The sequence below is a fragment of the Alnus glutinosa genome, chromosome 1 (genome assembly GCF_958979055.1).
Source record: "Alnus glutinosa chromosome 1, dhAlnGlut1.1, whole genome shotgun sequence".
Lineage (NCBI taxonomy): Eukaryota > Viridiplantae > Streptophyta > Magnoliopsida > Fagales > Betulaceae > Alnus > Alnus glutinosa.
In genome coordinates, this window is record NC_084886.1 from 15,386,967 (window position 1) to 15,406,492 (window position 19,526).

Sequence of the window (19,526 nt, forward strand, 5' to 3'; positions counted from 1 at the left end):
CCTGAGTAACGAAGCATAGCCCTCACGCGCTAATTCAGGAAATTAGTTCCCCGGTGCATGCAGGCCACGTGCCGGTCAGGGAATAACGACGCGACCACAGCATGAGACAGTCGGACCGGAAGACGACGGCGAAAGCAACTAGGGGGCGCGTGACAGGAGATCTCCGGTGAAAACGCACAAATCTGGCTCTCAAATAAAGAATTTACACGCATTGCCAGATGAGATGATAAACCCTGGGGACTCAAGGAAACAACCGGATCCAATCCAACAAAAAAAATAAAAAAATAAAAAACTCCACAACCTCGAAGAGTCAAGAGACAAAAACAACCACCGAATCTGATCCGTAGGGACTAAAGCTCCCAACCCTAGTGGTAGAAATAAAAGTCATTCTCCACTAGTAAAGCCAAGGAGGGACAAAATCTCTAATGCTTTAAACGCTTAGAGGACAAAAGACCGTGAGGAGGGAGGCGTGAAATCTCCCTCCCCAGCAAGCAAATCTCTAAAAGCGCGCTCTCACTCCCTCTCTATAAAGTTGAGAGGTTCTCCTCTAATTCTCCTTGACTTTCAATTACAAAAAAGAAAGCAAAATTTGTAATTAAACACATAATTATATTTGAGGTGGAAGCCAGGCCGGCAGTAATAAGTCAACTGAGAATTATGTCCATGTAAAATGGAGCAAATTGATCCAAATGTCTCTCTCTCTTCTTCTTTTTCCTTTTTTTTAATTTTTTAATTTTTGTTAAACTAACTCATGAAAAATGATTTATTTATTAAAATGGAATGTAAAAAAAGTGGAGTTAGGTGATCGAAGTTCAAACAGAAAATTTAAAGGAATTGTGATTAGGAGTACAAATATCATTTCCTAATAAAGTATTGCTATGGTGGAAGAGCTTGTAATATAAAATTTCTTTTATCAAGGCACGCTTAACAAATGTCATTTTCTTATCATAAAATTAAGGACCCACAAAAGTCACCATCTTGATTCTTGGGTCCATGAAATACTGCTGATCGGTGATCTTCTCCATTATCAACCCAATAAAGCCAAGCAAAACTTCTACTGAAAGTACATATCCTCCTCTGAGTTTTTCCATTTTTGGGCAATCATTATCCTCCTTTGAGTTTCAACAAGATGCGGCCTGGTAAGCCATCTCTCTCTCCTTCTCTGAGTTTCAACAAGATGCGGCCTGGTAAGCCATCTCTCTCTCTCTCTGAGTCTCTCTCTCTCTCTCTCTCTCTCTCTCTCTCTCTCTCTCTCTAGTGGCAAATTAATTAGTTTCCCTCAAACTGCCTTCAGACGGTAGGCATGGCAAAGTCCTCGTCGCACACATCCTTGCTGCGTCCGTCTTCGGATTCGTAGCAGCGGCCGCCGCCACACGTTTTTACCGGCAGAAGTCTAAGCCGCTGAGAGATCAAAACATCATTCCACGGATAGGAAGGACAGAATCCGGCCGCCTTGGCAAGCTCGAAAGATTTTCCCACTATGTTGGTAATTATCTTTTTGCCATCCTTGATCTACTCAAAACCTACACACAAACCATGAAGGTTTTTTTTTTTTTTTTCTGAAGATTAATTACATTATATTTGCTTATTCAGCTAGGCAACTGGGATTTCTAGATGAAAAAAAGTGTCCCCAGCTATGCAAGTTAGCTTACGATTATTTGAGAAAAGCCAAAGGGTGTGAAGAGAGAATCTATGAATATTTTGGTAATGAAGCAGACCCACAGTCTCTCTACGTTAAGTTGATTGAAGAGTTTGATAAATGCATCCTCAGTTATTTTGCATTTCACTGGGGTCAAGCTTCTCTTATGATTTCTGAGGTAAACGAGCATTTAATTTATAGGAGTACTGTTCTGTCTTTCCATGTTTAATATTTATTATTAATCTCCCCCTTTTAACTTATTCATCTATATATATATATAATTTGTTGGTTGATATTTTGTGTTTTAATTTCCCTTTGAATGGCAGGTTTTGAGCGTTGAATCTGAGCAGAAAACAAAGCTGAAAGACTTCTTGTTGGCAGCTACAAGGTGACTTTTTTTATTGTTAATCTGCATACCTCCTGTGCATATATACCTGCTATTGTACTGTTAACAAATCAATAACGTCGAATTATTATTTCTATTACTTTTATTTCAAAGCCAATAATACTGACGAAAAGTACCGTGAACAAGATTTTTTTTTTAGCGTGACTTCTAAGCGTCACTATATATGAGAAATGCTAGAATTCATTCTAGTATTTTTTCTATGTCTTTATATGTTGACACGATGCCTTGTTTTTAATAAAGAAAAACTATAGATTGATTTATCTCATTTGTTTTTATTAAAAAATACAAACTCTTATGTCAGCAAAAGGACCCTAAAAAGACATTAGAAAGAGTTCTAACATTATATAAGGCCTTCAATTGTAATTAATTAAAAGGGAGGTTGGAGTTCAGCTTTAATGCAGTAGCAAGGAGTTGTTAATTAGCAAGGACATTAATTTTAAAGATTTTAAACCAAATTAAAGAAAAAGAGAGAACAAATGGTTAGAGTATATTATGGAGTGTTTTATTCTCTTTTACTTTAATTCTCGTATGCATAGAAGCATGTTATACTGTATCAAATAAACAAGAGTAAAATATAGTCTTTTGGGCTTTATGGACATAAGTTATAGAGTAAACAATGTACGTAATTCTTTGTCTTTATTTATTTATTTTTATATTTATTTGTTGGTTACATTATCTTTCCTTTCACAAATTTATGCACACAATTCATGAGCCTAAAAGTTTAAAATACATTTTCAGTCATTCTACATTTTTAGTTTAATTTCATGCTGAGTGATCTGATAGGAAACAGAGATTTGAGAGGCTGCAGAAGGATTTGAAGGTGACAAGGGTGTTTTGTACATTGATGGAAGAGATGAAAGCAATTGGCAGCGGTACGCCAAAGGGTGATGAACCACAATGTACGGAGGTCATGGTGCCGGTTGCCCACAGTGAGAGGAGTCCGGTGCTGCTTCTCATGGGTGGCGGCATGGGAGCTGGCAAGAGCACTGTCTTAAAAGACATTCTCAAAGAGTAAAAAGCTTGCATTAATTTCATTACTAATACTATCAAAAATTTTCTCTTAATTCCAAGAATCAAAATGATCAGTTTGAAACAATATTGGAAGTGGTGGGTCGTCGTGGAATAGCTATCTTGTGTTTATTGATGCCAGGCTGGATTTGCATTTTGCAGACCATTCTGGTCGGGAGCAGCGGCGAAGGCCGTGGTAGTAGAGGCAGATGCTTTCAAAGAGACCGACGTTATCTACAGAGTCCTCAGTTCTCGGGGCCATCACCATGACATGCTTCAGACTGCTGAACTGGTACCTACATGCATCTCTCTCTTTAAACTGACAAATGCATATTTAATAGTGTTTTTTGACAAGACTATATTAAATTAGGTGCACCAATCTTCGACTGATGCTGCATCATCACTACTAGTGACGGCGCTTAACGAAGGACGGGATGTGATAATGGATGGCACGCTATCATGGGAACCCTTTGTTGAGCAGACAATTGCTATGGCACGTAATGTTCACAAATGCCGTTACCGCATGGGGGTAGGCTACAAGGTGGCCGACGACGGCACTGTTACTGAAAACTACTGGGAGCAGGTGAAAGAAGATGAAGAAGAAGAGCAACCAGAAGAAAATGGCAATGGAGAAGCTCCCAAGAGAAAACCTTACAGAATAGAGATGGTTGGGGTGGTTTGTGATGCTTATCTAGCTGTTGTCAGAGGCATCAGGTATATATAACGTTATTGTTGCTTTCTTTTCCCCTATATATATATATATATCAATATGGCCTGTTTATATCTCAAATACATATATATATTCCGAAATTTGTACAGGAGAGCTATAATAATGGGAAGGGCAGTGAGGGTGAATGCACAGCTGAAATCCCACAAGAGATTTGCGAGTGCGTTTCCAGGATACTGCCAACTTGTTGACAATGCCAGGCTCTATTGCACCAATGCTCTGGGAGGCCCACCTACGGTAAAAGCCGAATACCTTTTTATCCTGATTTTTTCCTTTCAATCGACCTCAAGTACTGCACAAATTAGACGTGAAAATCATGTTTGTTCAACAAAAGAAAAAAGAAAAAGTGAAGATAGGCTTGGGTATCTCAATCAACGGGTCGACATATGAAGTTAGGTCTAGATTGGCATGCATCTCCTGATCGATGGGCCTTGAATTTTATTGGACTGGACGGACAAAAACGGACTTTAGGCTTTGCTTAGGGGTTGGTCATAACCACAAGCTGGATGGATTGGTAGATCTAAATTTTTGGGCAATGTTCATAGCCCCACACAATTCTCCTGGGAGGCTCGGGCACTGACGTCACATTTATCAAAGACACTCCTGCCATTCATTTCACATTGATTAACGTAAAGTGTTTTAAGTAAATTTTCATCAATTTAAAATACGTGATGTCAACCCGTGTAAAAAATAGGATTACTCTTTCATGATTAGCATTTGATTTGCAAGCCCATGAACCTGGTAGGCTAGAACCCGAAAGAACAAAAATGAAAAGGAAGAGTTTAGAACATTCAAAGCAGTTTTTTTATAGGGATTTTGTTCCTTATATTTTAAGAAAAATTTCAAAAAAGTCACTTACACCGGGAATGCTACAGTGCTTTCCAATGCATAGGGAAGCACTGTAACATTCTATTCATTTATTTATTCACAAAATATATTATATCTTTCATACTTTATCTTTTCTTTCTTATTTTTAATTAAAGTAAAAGTAGAAGGCAAAAAAAAAAAATTAAAAAAGATATTTTAATGATATAGAAAAAATAAAAATAAAAGAAAGCTGCTGTGGAGTATTTATTTTTTTAGGAGAAGAAAAATAGTTTTGTTCCTTACGTATAAGAAAAATGGTTGGAAATCGTGATCATATAAGATGAAAGTACTATCTGTTTTCAAAAATAAAGATACTTTCTACAAAAAAAAAAAAAAAAAGTTAACAAATAACTCACATACAATACTTTTTAAAATAGAAAACACTTTTTAGACAACTGATTGGAAGTTCTTTTAAGAATATTTTTAGATAATTATAGCACAAATATATTCATCTGATGACTTTGATTGGCATAAATGTACAGTTGGTAGCATGGAAAGACGGAGACAACAAACTGCTGATCGATCCTGAGGACGATTGTTTGACAAGAGTAAGCAGTTTGAACGCCGAAGCCGAATCCATATACGACCTTTACAACCACTCAACCCCATTGCCGGAGCTCAATTCCATTTGGAAAGACATCATTTTGTCGCCGGCAAGGGCAAGCCTTCAACTGGAGCTGAGGGATTGTGTGCAAAGAATTGAAAATCCAACAAATATTTAACGACATTTGTAAAACAACTCAAATCCCTGCTCCTACACTCCGCTCCCATATATATTTCAGTTTGGCTATCTTCACCTTAATTATTGTTAGAAGAAGGTACCTTAGCCCAATGTATATAGCTACCTTTTTTTGTGTGTGTGTGTGAATGGAACCAACTGGAATATTAAATGTCAGTTCAAGAGTCGTGCAATGTGTATGTATATATAAATTTTTCTTCTGTTTGGTGAAAGAGGAATTATGCAATTCAAAAGGTAACAAAAAGGCCAGGGCACGAGGGATTCCAAGGAAGGTGAGCAAGAGGGAGAGACAAATAAGAGGTATTGCAAATAAAATGGAAGAATCCTTCAATGGGTATATGTTTTTGAAGTTAATTGGGATATGTAGGTCTGGATAAAACAAGTGGGTGTATAAGTATAGGTATTAAATATTAATAGTAAAGGATTTTGACGGTCTTGAATTAGCGGCACGAAGTACCACTAAAATCATATTTATAGAGCTAGTAGTAGCGAAAGCATTGACAGCGTTACATACAGCTGAGTTCAGCTGAGAATTGAGCGTTAGGAAATTATATTACAAGGAGATGTTATGCAGATTGTAAATGCAGGAAAGGCAAATTAGAGAAATTGGAGTAAATTAGTGAAGACAGTCCACATGGTCTGGCGGAGCCTATTTAATTAATTACTTAATCAATTGCGAGCGTAGTGATGCACCCTAACCTAAACATGGGTTTCTATGTTTCCTAGGTTCTTTAGCAAGCAAACAACATTTAACTTTGCTCTGATACCATGCTGTCACGCCCCCGCTTTGGGATATAAGGGGAACGTGAATTTAGTGGACACATAATGTAGAAATAATTAGTAGTAATACAAGAAATCGATAAAAGATAATATGCTTCATATCATTAAAAGTTAACACCCTGAGAATTCATTACAAGTTCTTTTTGGAGGTATAAACAAAAAGAAACAACTAAGGTTGTTAGGGTCCTCCTAGACGTGGGACAATAAGGTATACAATTAGCAAAAGTGTACAATATACAAAAATAAATAAAAACTGCACAAGTTAGTTTTGTTTTCTAAGCAATCTCATCTTCTATAGAAATTCCAAGTACTATTCTATTACTATTGCAACACCACGTCACAGTGGGTCCAAAAGTCCTACTCGTACGGCCATATGTTCGGGTCTTTAATAAACAGCAGACCCACGGGCACTACTTCCTCACCACTATGACAAACAACGCCATTTGAAAAAATATTTAAGGGGAAATGGGTAAGTTTGACAACTCAGTAAGAAAAGCACAACAAGCAAAAATATAAAAATTTTCAAAACTTTAAAAGGAGTATTAAATATTGAATAAGTGACATTTATATCCAAAATGCATGATGATGCATGAATCATTTATGCAGTGTAAAAGTCTTAACTGCCACCGGCCCACCTCCACTATTTAATCGTGAGCTGCGCACGTTACGTTTGGCACGTCCAAAAGGACCAATCTCGAAGGACCTGATCGCTCATCTTGTCGTCACAGGGGAGAGCTGACGGGTTAAGAACTTCCCTAGGTGAAGACTGATCAGTGCCAAATATTGCACATGTGGACCCACCCCTTAATTTGCATTTACTAAACCTTTAGCTTTGTTATTTTCTAATGTTTTTGGTTAATTTTGGTATTTTAGTAGCAGGTCATTGAGAAAAAACAATAGCTTTAAGGTGAAAGAAAGCACATTTTGAGAAGACCTAGATGATATGGTTATGTTCAACCAAATCAAGGAGAGAACTAAATCAAAATTTCTCTAATTAAAGTCAAAATCGGATTGGATAAAATTTTAAATTCTGCCCATGTCATAGTATTTTGGCCATAACTTTTCACTCAAGTATCAGATTAAGGTGAATCAAGTGGCGTTGGAAAGCTAACTCAAAACACTACAGATCATTGTGAAATAAGATTTTCTTAATTCAGATGTCTGCTATACCAAAATCGTCCCGCAATAAAACACCGCAAATTTGGACGAATTTGGAATCATTTTCCTTCTTATATTGAGTTTTGAGTATTCTACTCAAATTAGAAAACTAACCTCCAATTTTTCTCTGTTTTCTAGGGCTTCTAAGATTTGTTTTCTTCTTATAAATAGATCTTTAAGCTTCAAGAAGAGGAGAAAACAATGGAAGCTAGAGAAAGCTAGAGACCAAATATATTTGCTTCTTTTTAGTTTAGTTTTTCTTTAGTTTAAGATTTATTTTTTATAGTTATGTGTAGCTAATTTTTCAACTAAAGTTGAGGATGAAGCATTATCAATAAAGAATAACAATACTTCCATGTAAGTTTTTATTATCCGATTTTATTTGGTTTAATATTTCAAATGTTTTACTTCTTTTCAATGTGTGAAATGATTCTTCGATATCTTTTGTGATTCAAATATACATTTGATTATTTGAGATAATTTCACATAATTGATTGCTTGGTTTTTATTTTCAAAACAATTGGATATCCCTTGTAATTTATTCTACAAATAAATTTGATGATTTGGTTTAAACTGGATATCTTTTATGATTTGTGTAAAGAATTGATACATGGGATGTTTTGATTAACTGTTTGAAGCATAGTAAAACATACTTAAGATTTTAATTGTGAGAACTTCAAATTAATATTGATGAACATGGAGTATATTGTTATGATTCGGTGAGTGTTAATTTCAAAACTTTAGTATTTTTCTTTTGTTTTCTTTTGGTTTTATTTTATTTATGTTTTTCTTTTATTTATTAAAATCAAACTTTTTTGGAACTAGGTTAAGTTTTAATTAGTTTAGAAACAAAATTGTTTTTCAAGAACACAATTCTATGTGGGGTCGACCTCGCACTTGCAAAACCCTTTATTGCAAACGATTCGTACACTTACGAGTACAATTAAAATTCACATCAAAGACCCCCCCCGAACCGATAGCCTACACTTTTGGTGTGGTTGTCATGCTACTTATATGGATCCAGATCGAAACACGATGATGCCGTAAGGTAAAACTTTGTGTAACAATATATATATATATATATATATATATATATATATATATATATATATATATATATATATATATATATATTTACGATGATGCCATCATTTTCCGCTCACATGGAACACATGCAACATATACGACATAATGCACAATGATCTCATAAAATTCTAACCACAATATGTAATTATGTAATAGGACAATTAATGACGAAATTTTAAGTACAAATAATGTAAGGTGTAAAAATGGTTTTAGAAAAATTTCGACTTTTTCTTTTGAAAAAAGTTTTATTAAAATTTTGTTGAGGTTTTAAAGCTGTGATTCCCTTACCTCGATTTCTTGAGTACACACTTAAATACTTAGATTAGATCATAAAAATTTATTTAGAGATCGCTCAAAAGATAATTAAAAAAAAAAATGAATCAATAGAATAGGCAGCAATTAGTGTAACTTATGAGCAATTATATGTTGACAGAAGCACATATTGTGGACAAAGGTGATATGACAATTCCAATTTCATGAAATAACAGTGTTTCAAAATCCATCCTGATTTTCATTCGCACAATCATCATTTTTAGTGACTAAGGAATAAAAGTAAACATCCTAAAATAGAGAATATCCAACCGGTTTTAGCTACAAAAATTTCCAGAATTCCATAACAATCAATCAAACCAGTTAAGAAATTAAAACCCAAAACTAAAACAACAATAACTATTGTTTGAACCCGAATTGCAGCTAAAATAGAAACTCAGGAATGATCATGGATGTAGAATCATCACTAAACTAACCCAACAAGTCAGTTCCAATCGGAATTACAAGAGAAGAAGAGAAATCCAACAAGCTGAAAATCAAACAGAAATTTCTTCAAAATCCCGTACCCATTCAGTCCACAGCAAACTACCCAACCAAAACTTCTCAAACCAAATAAATCAATTATCACAGAAACCCATTTTGCTTTTTACATAAAATTACCCATTCGTTTCTTTAACTACAATAATCCAGAATTTTCATCATCAACCCAACTAGTTCTGTCAAAATCTACTGGAACATTATTCAGAAAGGAAAAAAAAAAAAATCCAAAAATACCGAACAGAAAAATAAGAACCCATAATCATTCAAGATCACCAAACCAAAACTCCTCTCGAACCCAGAAGTTTACCTCTCTACTCATACGGTCTACCCAAAGAATTTGCCCCCAAAACCTTTCAGAAAATCATCCCAAATGAAAAAAAAAAAAAAAAAAAAAAAAAGAACTAGGATTTTCACTTACCCGAAAAAAAAATGAGTTTTCTACTGTTTGGGCACCAGAAAAAAAAAATCGCCGGAAAAACCCCCTCCCCTGCCGTCGCCGGCGCCGGCCGTGACCCACCAGCGTCGGCGCCTCCCCAGCGGCGGCAGACCCATCGAAAGGAATCACTCCCCTCTGCAGGTATGAAAACGAGAGGTGCCATTGCATGTTTTTAACAGAGGGTAGGGTCCGTGGGGACAAACACGTGTCCCAAAATACAATAAAGACAACAAAGACAGTCTACACATTACGCAACATACCTTTTTAATTTGAGAAATGATTCTTACATTCATTTCTCACAACAGCTCCACAACAAGCTGACACGGCTGATAATATTTTATTATTTTTTTACAAAAACAAAACAAAAAATAATAATAAAATATTATTAGCCACGTCAGCTTGTTGTGGGACTGTTGTGAGAAATAAGTGTATGGATCATTTTTTTTTTAATTTTATTAATCTTTTAATAACACGTCAGATTCCACATCACTGGTAAAAGATTAATAACAAATATATATATATATATATATATATATATATATATATATATATATATATATATTACGAATGTTATATCTATAACAAAGAAAATGTTATTTGTATTCCAGGACCACAGTAGGGTACAACACTCCTTCACATATGATGGCCCTACACACTGGGATCCACCCATGTGAGGGGGTGTTACCAAAAAGAATAGAAAAGCAACGTGCACACTTTTAAGCATATACTGATGGAGTGACAATAACATGACACTAAATGGTAATGATGAAGGGTAACTTATGTGCAAGATATTAACTATACGCGGAAACAAACAATCACACACATACACACGGATATGATAGTAAATAACATGGGTTCTACATGAAATTTGATATGCCTCTTTAACACAAATAGGAACACTGAATATAACAGTCAGTTAATTTTTTTTATTTTTTTTTATTTTTTTTTGTAATAATAATAATATAACAAAAAAAAAAGATGATGGTTTAACATCCAGTCGTATCGTTAAGATGAGAATGGAACCCACCGGATGAGAAGGTGGGTTAATTGTGTGTGCCAATTTATACATCGTCCAACCAAACTTCATTAGCAAGCTGTCAAGCGGATCCTTAGATACCTAACACATACCATCACTCATGGTTTGTTGTTACAAAGGCATCAACAGATTCTCTTCAAGCATACTTAGATGCTGATCGGGCAAGATGCTCGGATGATTGATGTTCAACCGGTGCTTATTGTGTTTTCTTTGGCTCTAACTTGATTTCCTAGAGTTCTCGTAAGCAGCCTACTATTTTTAGGTCTTCTACAGAATTTGAATACAAATCTATTACTAACACGACTGCTGAGGTGATCTGGATCCGATCTCTACTCAAAGAACTTGGTCTTACACTTTCTACTCCACCGAAGATATGGTGTGACAACATTGGTGCGACAACATTGGTGCAACTTATTTGCCAGTTAATCCTATTTTTCATGCTCGCACCAAACATGTAGCCATTGACTTCCATTTTGTTCGAGAGTTGCTTGCTTCCAAAGATTTAGAGATTCTATTTGTTCCACGTGACGATTAAACTGCGGATGTTCTTACTAAGCCACTTGTTTCAAGGACTTGTATTTAAGTTAGTTTAGATTATTGATTACAGTTTTGTATTAGATAAGACTTATCTCTAAGAAATAGTATTAGATCAGAAAGCTAGAAGTTAGAAGTTATCTTGTATTCTATGTAAGCTCTATATATTCTGAATAGACACTCACTAGATGGGCAAGTTTTCAAAGCCAAATATTATGCGTTTCTATACCACTTGATCAGATAATAGTTAGACAATTCAATTTTTCACAATAAATTGTCTAAATTCGAGAGAATTCAGACAAAAAATTTGAGTGGATTCTAATCCCATTGTAAGTGTCTAAAATGTGTGTACAAATATATTTTCTAATAAAATATTGCTTTGGTGGAAGAGCTTGTAATATAAAATTTCTTTTATCAAGGCACGCTTAAAAAATGTCATTTTCTTATCATAAAATTAAAGACCCAGGGACCATGAAATACTGCTGATCGATCTTCTCCATTATCTTCTCCATTAAAGCCAAGCCAAACTTCTACTGAAAGTGCATATATATGCTTCTCTAAGTTTTTTCATTTTGGGGCAATTAGTATCCTCCACTGAGTTTCAACAAGATGCGGCCTGGTAAGCATCTCTCTCTCTCTCTCTCTCTCTCAATCTAGTGGCAAATTAATAAGTTTCCCACGTACTGTCTTCAGATGGTAGGCATGGCAAAGTCTTCGTCGCACACATCCTTGCTGCTTCCGTCTTCGGATTCGTAGCAGCGGCTGTCGCCACACGTTATTTCCGGCAGAAGTCTAAGCCGCTGAGAGATCAAAACATCATTCCACGGATAGGAAGGACAGAATCCGGCCGTATTGGCAAGCTCGAAAGATTCTCCCACTATGTTGGTAATTAACTTTTTGCCATCCTAGATCTACTCAAAACCTACACAGAACACACAAACCATGAAGGTTTTTTTTTTTTTTTTTTTTTTTTTCTTAAGGTTAATTACATTATATTTGTTTATTATGGTACAGCTAGGCAAATGGGATTTCTAGATGAAAAAGAGTGTCCCCAGCTATGCAAGCTAGCTTACGATTATTTGAGAAAAGCCAAAGGGTGTGAAGAGAGAATCTATGAATATTTTGGTAATGAAGCAGACCCACAGTCTCTCTACGTTAAGTTGATTCAAGAGTTTGATAAATGCATCCTCAGTTATTTTGCATTTCACTGGGGTCAAGCTTCTCTTATGATTTCTGAGGTAAACGAGCATTTAATTTATAGGAGTACTGTTCTCTCTTTCCATGTTTAATATTTATTATCAATCTCCCCCTTTTAACTTATTCATCTATATATATATAATTTGTTGGTTGATTTTTTGTGTTTTAATTTCCCTTTTAATGGCAGGTTTTGAGTGTTGAATCTGAGCAGAAAACAAAGCTGAAAGACTTGTTGTTGGCAGCTACAAGGTGACTTTCTTTATTGTTAACCTGCATACCTCCTGTGCATACCTGTTATTGTACTGTTAACAAATGAATAACGAAATAAGTACTGTTTAATGACATTTTTTGTTCGTATAGCACGTGACTTCTAATTGTTATTTCTATGACTTTTAATTCAAAGCCAATAATACAGACGAAAAGTACTGTGAACAAGATTTTTTGTAGTGCGACTTCGACACATCACTGTATATGAGAAGAAATGCTGAAATTCATTTTTAGTGTTTTTTTTTTAAATTTTTTTTTTATGCCGACATGATATTTTGTTTTTAATAAAAAAAAATACAGCTTAATTTATCTTTTTTGTTTTTATTAAAAAATATAAAGTATTATGGTAGCAGAAAGACTCCAGAAAAACAGTAAAAAGAATTCTAACATTTCTTTTATATATATATATATAGTTTACAAATAAGATATAATTAATAACTGTTGTTAGCTTAAATATAATTGGTATTGATTGCTCTTTCAACTATTTTTTTTTAACAAAAAATAAATAAAAATATTAACAAACAACTTTCAACACAAAGCAATTACAAATTAAAAAAAATCAAATCTATTTTCACCTTCATATCACGTTAAAATAATTTTTCAACCAAAAAAAAAAAAATCTCCTAAAAAAACGTTATCAAACATCACTGGCCAATATAATATAAGGCCTTCAAGTGTTGTAATTAATTAAAAGGGTGGTTGGAGTTCTTTAATGCAGTAGCAAGGACTTGTTAGCAAGGACAACTTTAAAGAAATTCATGAGCCTAAAAGTTTAAAATTCAGTCTTTCTACACATTTTTAATTAGTTTAATTTCATGCTGAGTGATCTGATAGGAAGCAGAGATTTGAGATGCTGCAGAAGGATTTGAAGGTGACAAGGGTGTTTTGTACATTGATGGAAGAGATGAAAGCAATTGGCAGTGGTACGCCAAAGGGTGATGAACCACAATGTACGGAGGTCATGGTGCCGGTTGCCCACAGTGAGAGGAGTCCGCTGCTGCTTCTCATGGGTGGCGGCATGGGAGCTGGCAAGAGCACTGTCTTAAAAGACATTCTCAAAGAGTAAAAAGCTTGCATTAATTTCATCACTAATACTATCAATAATTTTCTCTTCCAAGAATCAAAATTAATGATCAGTTTGAAACAATATATTGAAAGTGGTGGGTCGTCGTAGAATAGCTAGCTAGTGTTTATTGATGTCAGGCTGGATTTGCATTTGGCAGACCATTCTGGTCGGGAGCAGCGGCGAAGGCCGTGGTAGTAGAGGCAGATGCTTTCAAAGAGACCGACGTTATCTACAGAGTCCTCAGTTCTCGGGGCCATCACCATGACATGCTTCAGACTGCTGAACTGGTACCTACATCTCTCTCTTTAAACTGACAAATGCATATTTAATAGTGTTTTTTGACAAGACTATATTAAATTAGGTGCACCAATCTTCGACTGATGCTGCATCATCACTACTAGTGACGGCGCTTAACGAAGGACGGGATGTGATAATGGATGGCACGCTGTCATGGGAGCCCTTTGTTGAGCAGACAATTGCTATGGCACGTAATGTTCACAAATGCCGTTACCGCATGGGGGTAGGCTACAAGGTGGCCGACGACGGCACTGTTACTGAAAACTACTGGGAGCAGGTGAAAGAAGAAGAAGAAGGAGAAGAAGAGCAACCAGAAGAAAATGGCAATGGAGAAGCTCCCAAGAGAAAACCTTACAGAATAGAGATGGTTGGGGTGGTCTGTGATGCTTATCTAGCTGTTGTCAGAGGCATCAGGTATATATTACGTTATTGTTGCTTTCTTTTCCCCTATATATATATATATATATATATATATATGGCCTGTTTAGATCTCAAATACATACATATACATATACATATATATATATTCCGAAATTTGTACAGGAGAGCTATAATAATGGGAAGGGCAGTGAGGGTGAATGCACAGCTGAAATCCCACAAGAGATTTGCGAGTGCGTTTCCAGGATACTGCCAACTTGTTGATAATGCCAGGCTCTATTGCACCAATGCTCTGGGAGGCCCACCTACGGTATAAGCCAAATACCTTTTTATCCTCATTTTTTCCTTTCAATCGACCTCAAGTACTGCACAAATTAGACGTGAAAATCACGTTTGTTCAAAAAAGAAAAAGAAAAAGTGAAGATAGGCTTGGGTATCTCAATCAACGGGTCGACATATGAAGTTAGGTCTAGATTGGCATGCATCTCCTGATCGATGGGCCTTGAATTTTATTGGACTGGACGGACAAAAAAGGACTTTAGGCTTTGCTTAGGGTTGGTCATAACCAGGCTGGATGGATTGGTAGATCTAAATTTTTGGGCAATGTTCATAGCCCCACACAATTCCCCTGGGAGGCTCGGCCCTGACGTCATATTCGTCAAAGACACTCATGTCACATTAATTAACGTGATATGTTTTAAGTAAATTTTCATCAACTTAAAATTTATAATGTCAACTAGTGTGAAAAATAAGATTACTCTTTCATGATTAGCATTTGATTTGCAAGCCCATGAACCTGGCAGTGGCAAGCTAGAACCCGAAAGAACAAAAATGAAAAAGAAGAGTTAGAGCATTCGGAGTAGCTTTTTTATAGGGTCATGTTATCTAAATTTTATGAAAAATTTTAAGATAATTACAAAAAGTCATTCAAAACAGCTTTCTTATATTTTTCTGTTCCCTAGAATGTTACAGTGCTTCCCATTGCATAGGAAAATACTGTAGCATTCTCATTCATTTGTTTATGCACAAAATATAATCTCTCTCTTATACTTTATCTTTTATTTCCTACTTTTAATTAAAGTAACGGGAAAAAATATATCTTCTCTCACATACTTTATATTTTCTTTCCTACTTTTAATTTAAAAAAACAATATTTTAATGATATAAGGAAAACTGTTGTTGAGTGTTTTTTTTTATGGAATAAAAAAATGGTTTTGTTCCCTACGTATAAGGAAAATGGTGGAAAAATTGCTCTTTTATGTTTTTTAGAAATAAAAAGACACTTTTTACAAAAAAAAAAAAAAAAACATTAACAAATAACTCACGTACAATACTTTTTAAAATATAAAACACTTTTTAGACAACTGTTGGAAAGTTCTTTTAAGAATATTTTTAGATAATTATAGCACAAATATATTCATCTGACTTTGATCGGCATAAATGTGCAGTTGGTAGCATGGAAAGACGGAGACAACAAACTGCTAGTCGATCCTGAGGAAATCGATTGTTTGACAAGAGTAAGCAGTTTGAACACCGAAGCCGAATCCATATACGACCTTTACAACCACTCAGCCTCATTGTCGGAGCTCAGTTCCATTTGGAAAGACATCATTTTGTCTCCGGCAAGGGCAAGCCTTCAACTGGAGCTGAGGGATTGTGTGCAGAGAATTGAAAATCCAACGCATATTTAACCACATTTGTAAAACAACTCAAATCCCTGCTCCTACAATCCGCTCCCTTATATATTTCAGTTTGGCTATCTTCACCTTAATTATTGACTTATTGATATATGTAAATTTTTCTTCTGTTTGGTGAAAGAGGAATTATGCAATTCAAAAGGTAACAAAGGCCTTGTTTGATAGAATACAAAACAATACAATACTGTTCATGTGTTTTTCTTTTTTCATTTTTTTTATATTTTTCACCACTAATCAACATCAAAACATTCCCACTTTTTTCACTTTTTATATCACATCAATAATTTTTTATTACTATTCAAATAAAAAAAATTCACTACAATACAAAATTTTTTCACCTTTTTATACAAATTCTTTTTATTTTATATCACATCATCACTTTTTACAAATTTTAAAACTAATAACTCACTACTCTGTTCTGTTATGTTTTGTACATGTATTTATCAAACAAGCCCAAATAGGCCAGGGCACGAGGGATTCCAAGGAAGGTGAGCAAGAGGGAGAGACAAATAAGAGGCATTGCAAATAAAATGGTAGAATCCTTCAATGGTATATGTTTTTGAAGTTAATTGGGATATGTAGGTCTAGATAAAACAAGTGGGTGTATAAGTATAGGCCTTAATAGTAAAGGATTTTGAAGGTCTTGAATTAGCGGCACGAAGTACCACTAAAATCATATTTATAGAGCTAGTAGTAGCGAAAGCATTGACAGCGTTACATGTAGTTGAGTTCAACTGAGAATTGGGCCTTTAGGAAATTATAGTACAAGGAGATGTTGTGCAGATTGTAAATGCAGGAAAGGCAAATTAGAGAAATTGGAGTAAATTTGGTTACATTAATTGTAGATTATCAGAGATGTTTGGAATGGCTCCAACATTGGCAAATCTTTTTCATCTAAACAGGGATGCAAATTGTGTTGCTAATGAATTAGGATTAAAAAAAAAAGATTAAAAAAAAAAAAGGATACGTAACCAAATGCTATGTTGTGTTTCCTTCGTGGTCTGGGGTGTAAGAGGACAAGTTTGCAAACAATCAAATCAAATATGAAAAGTTAAACGGATGAATGTTTTCAACTTTTAAAACTTCTATGTATTTTGAGATTATATTTAGCGTCCAAGTTTTTATCATATTTGAATTTAGTCATTTGGGATTTTAATTCTAAGAATATGTTCTTTAAATTTTATCCAAATTTTAAATAGGTCTCTCTCACTTTTCCATCTAAATAAATGATTTGTCATGCGTTGCGTGTATTTCAATTGACACACTAATGTTCTTATCAACACTTAATATCAAAATTATATCATAATTATATCATTAAGCGTCAATTAATCATCCATTAAAAAAAAACAAAAAAAAAAAAACTAAAGAGTCTGACTCTAAAAACAAAAACTATCTTATTTGTCATCTTATTATTTTAGATTTGTAGCGTTAGAGAAAAAACCGTTAATTTTAACGCTGAAATAGATATTGGTGTATCAAATGAAACACATGTGACAAATAAAAAATTGTTAACTTCGACGATAAAGTAATAAATTGACCAATTTAAAACTTGAGTAAATTTAAGGACTTTATTCTTAGAATTGAAAACTCAATAACTAAATTCAAATAATACGAAAACTTATGAGTTAAATATGATTTTTTCTAAAATAAAAACACATCATCTATTGTGAGATAAAAGAAATAGCCTCTTCTTCTTTTATTTTATTTTTCGAAATGTAAATCTTTTATAATCTTTGGCTCTTTACTATTAGAACCTTTGTTATCTTTTGTCCGTACTAGATCTCCACATTTTATTTTGTATTTTTTAAGGAATTAATGTTTTTGAAAAATAGATCTTGAAATAATTTAAATACAAAACTTAGAGGCTCTTTTGTTAATGTCTTATGAGGGTATTTTTATTTGAAAAAGTGTTATGATATGACATAGAAGTGAAAATTCTTTTATGTTTTTAAGAATGTTTTGTATTTAAATTGTTTATTAATATTTTTATTTTGAAAAGAAAAAAAATATAAAAATAAAAATAAAAAATTTTAACAAACGGATTAAGAGATTTTGATTTAAAAAAAACAATAGTCATGAAAAGAAAATGTTGGGAAAGAGAGTCGGAATTTAGAGGTCTCTAATTGGTCAAAAATATATTTGATGCATGCACCCTAGAAGAGTGTTGCCAACGGTTTCTTCAGCAACAATCAGCTCATCGTGGTTGTTGTTTTTACTGGTTGGAACTAATCTTTGAACCCTTTTACCATTTAAAACTGTCTTGTGCGGTCCTAGGAAATGCTCGGCTTGTTTATGATTCTTCTGGAATCATAGATGATTACCATTGCTTATTGTTCTCTATTTGTGTTTGTGTTTTGTTGCTATTTTCGTTGTGGTTCAGTTGGTTTGTAGTTTTTTTTTGACAAAGAAGGATAATTTCATGAATCAAGCAGAAAAGCCTTGATCGGCTATTACAAGGTGTTGAATTAATGAAGGGCATTCATTAATCCACACAAAAATAATAGACTGGTGGACAGCCAACTTAGACAAAGCATGAGCAACCTTATTCGCATTTCTACTAGTAGCTGTTTTCATCGACGATTAAAAATGATGATTTTGATTTTGAAAACTAAATCGGTTTCAACGACTAAGTGAATTTTAATATTTATAAACCATTCGCAATAGTATGAATCTTTGTACTATAGTAAGGGTATCGAATCACAAAGATTGGGAGTTGTTTTGCGTAATAGAATATCTAAAAACATATCCAATCTAACTTTGAAAAAGAAGTTTTAGTATTGAAACTAAAACATAACAAGTAAATGAAAACGAAAGCAAATGAAAGAAAACTTAAGGTAATGATCTAATATAAACCGCATACCAATGAAAAGCTTAATAACTCACATGGATCTTCACAACATATATGATATGAGCGCGTAATGAGTGTCAATTATACGACGACCTCAGAAAATAAATAATGACTTCTAAATTACTAAATGTGTGTTCGTGTGCAACAAAATATCTTAAATGTGTAAAATAAAAGATACAAGATATTTGTTAACGATGTGTAAACTCTGTGAAGAGAAAAACCACTCCGGGGCAGCCAAACCTAGAAAATCTACTATTGAAAGACAAAACAAGTTACAAAGCACTCGTACTCACAAAACCTATGGCAGTAATCATACCTTTAACTATAACACGAAATCCATCATGAACGCTTCCCAACCAAGTCTCCTACTTTAATGAGTATTTGATGGAATCCTTTACCTTAGGGCTGACCCTTAAGATAGACTTCACTTAAACAATGGTAGCACACACTGGCAACGGCTAGAGAGCTAGCGGATCTTCAATTCTCCATAAACACCCTCTCTAAGCACTATGAAATTCTATAGTGAATTCTTACAAATAACAAGCCTAGA

The 19,526-nt window shown here is 34.3% G+C and overlaps 2 protein-coding genes across 3 annotated transcripts; both read left to right on the forward strand.

The window, feature by feature from the left end:
* The first annotated feature begins 1,000 nt into the window (after positions 1 to 1,000).
* On the forward strand, positions 1,001 to 5,542 carry LOC133874389 (calmodulin calcium-dependent NAD kinase-like). 2 transcript variants are annotated; one of them, XM_062312301.1, is made up of 9 exons: positions 1,001 to 1,139; positions 1,295 to 1,486; positions 1,594 to 1,817; positions 1,966 to 2,027; positions 2,829 to 3,056; positions 3,216 to 3,345; positions 3,424 to 3,767; positions 3,873 to 4,017; positions 5,130 to 5,542. In XM_062312301.1, the coding sequence occupies exons 1-9, from the start codon at positions 1,130 to 1,132 to the stop codon at positions 5,367 to 5,369; spliced, it is 1,575 nt and encodes a 524-aa protein (XP_062168285.1). In that variant the 5' UTR covers positions 1,001 to 1,129; the 3' UTR covers positions 5,370 to 5,542. The 2 variants fall into 2 exon arrangements, with proteins under 2 accessions (XP_062168285.1, XP_062168278.1); XM_062312294.1 differs by having other exon boundaries at positions 1,027 to 1,187.
* Positions 5,543 to 11,687: 6,145 nt separating this feature from the next.
* Positions 11,688 to 16,312, forward strand: LOC133874408 (calmodulin calcium-dependent NAD kinase-like). Its single transcript, XM_062312303.1, has 9 exons — positions 11,688 to 11,845; positions 11,920 to 12,111; positions 12,241 to 12,464; positions 12,611 to 12,672; positions 13,525 to 13,752; positions 13,914 to 14,043; positions 14,118 to 14,467; positions 14,597 to 14,741; positions 15,880 to 16,312. Exons 1-9 carry the CDS (start codon positions 11,836 to 11,838, stop codon positions 16,120 to 16,122), a joined length of 1,584 nt encoding a protein of 527 aa, XP_062168287.1. The 5' UTR covers positions 11,688 to 11,835; the 3' UTR covers positions 16,123 to 16,312.
* Positions 16,313 to 19,526: the final 3,214 nt, after the last annotated feature.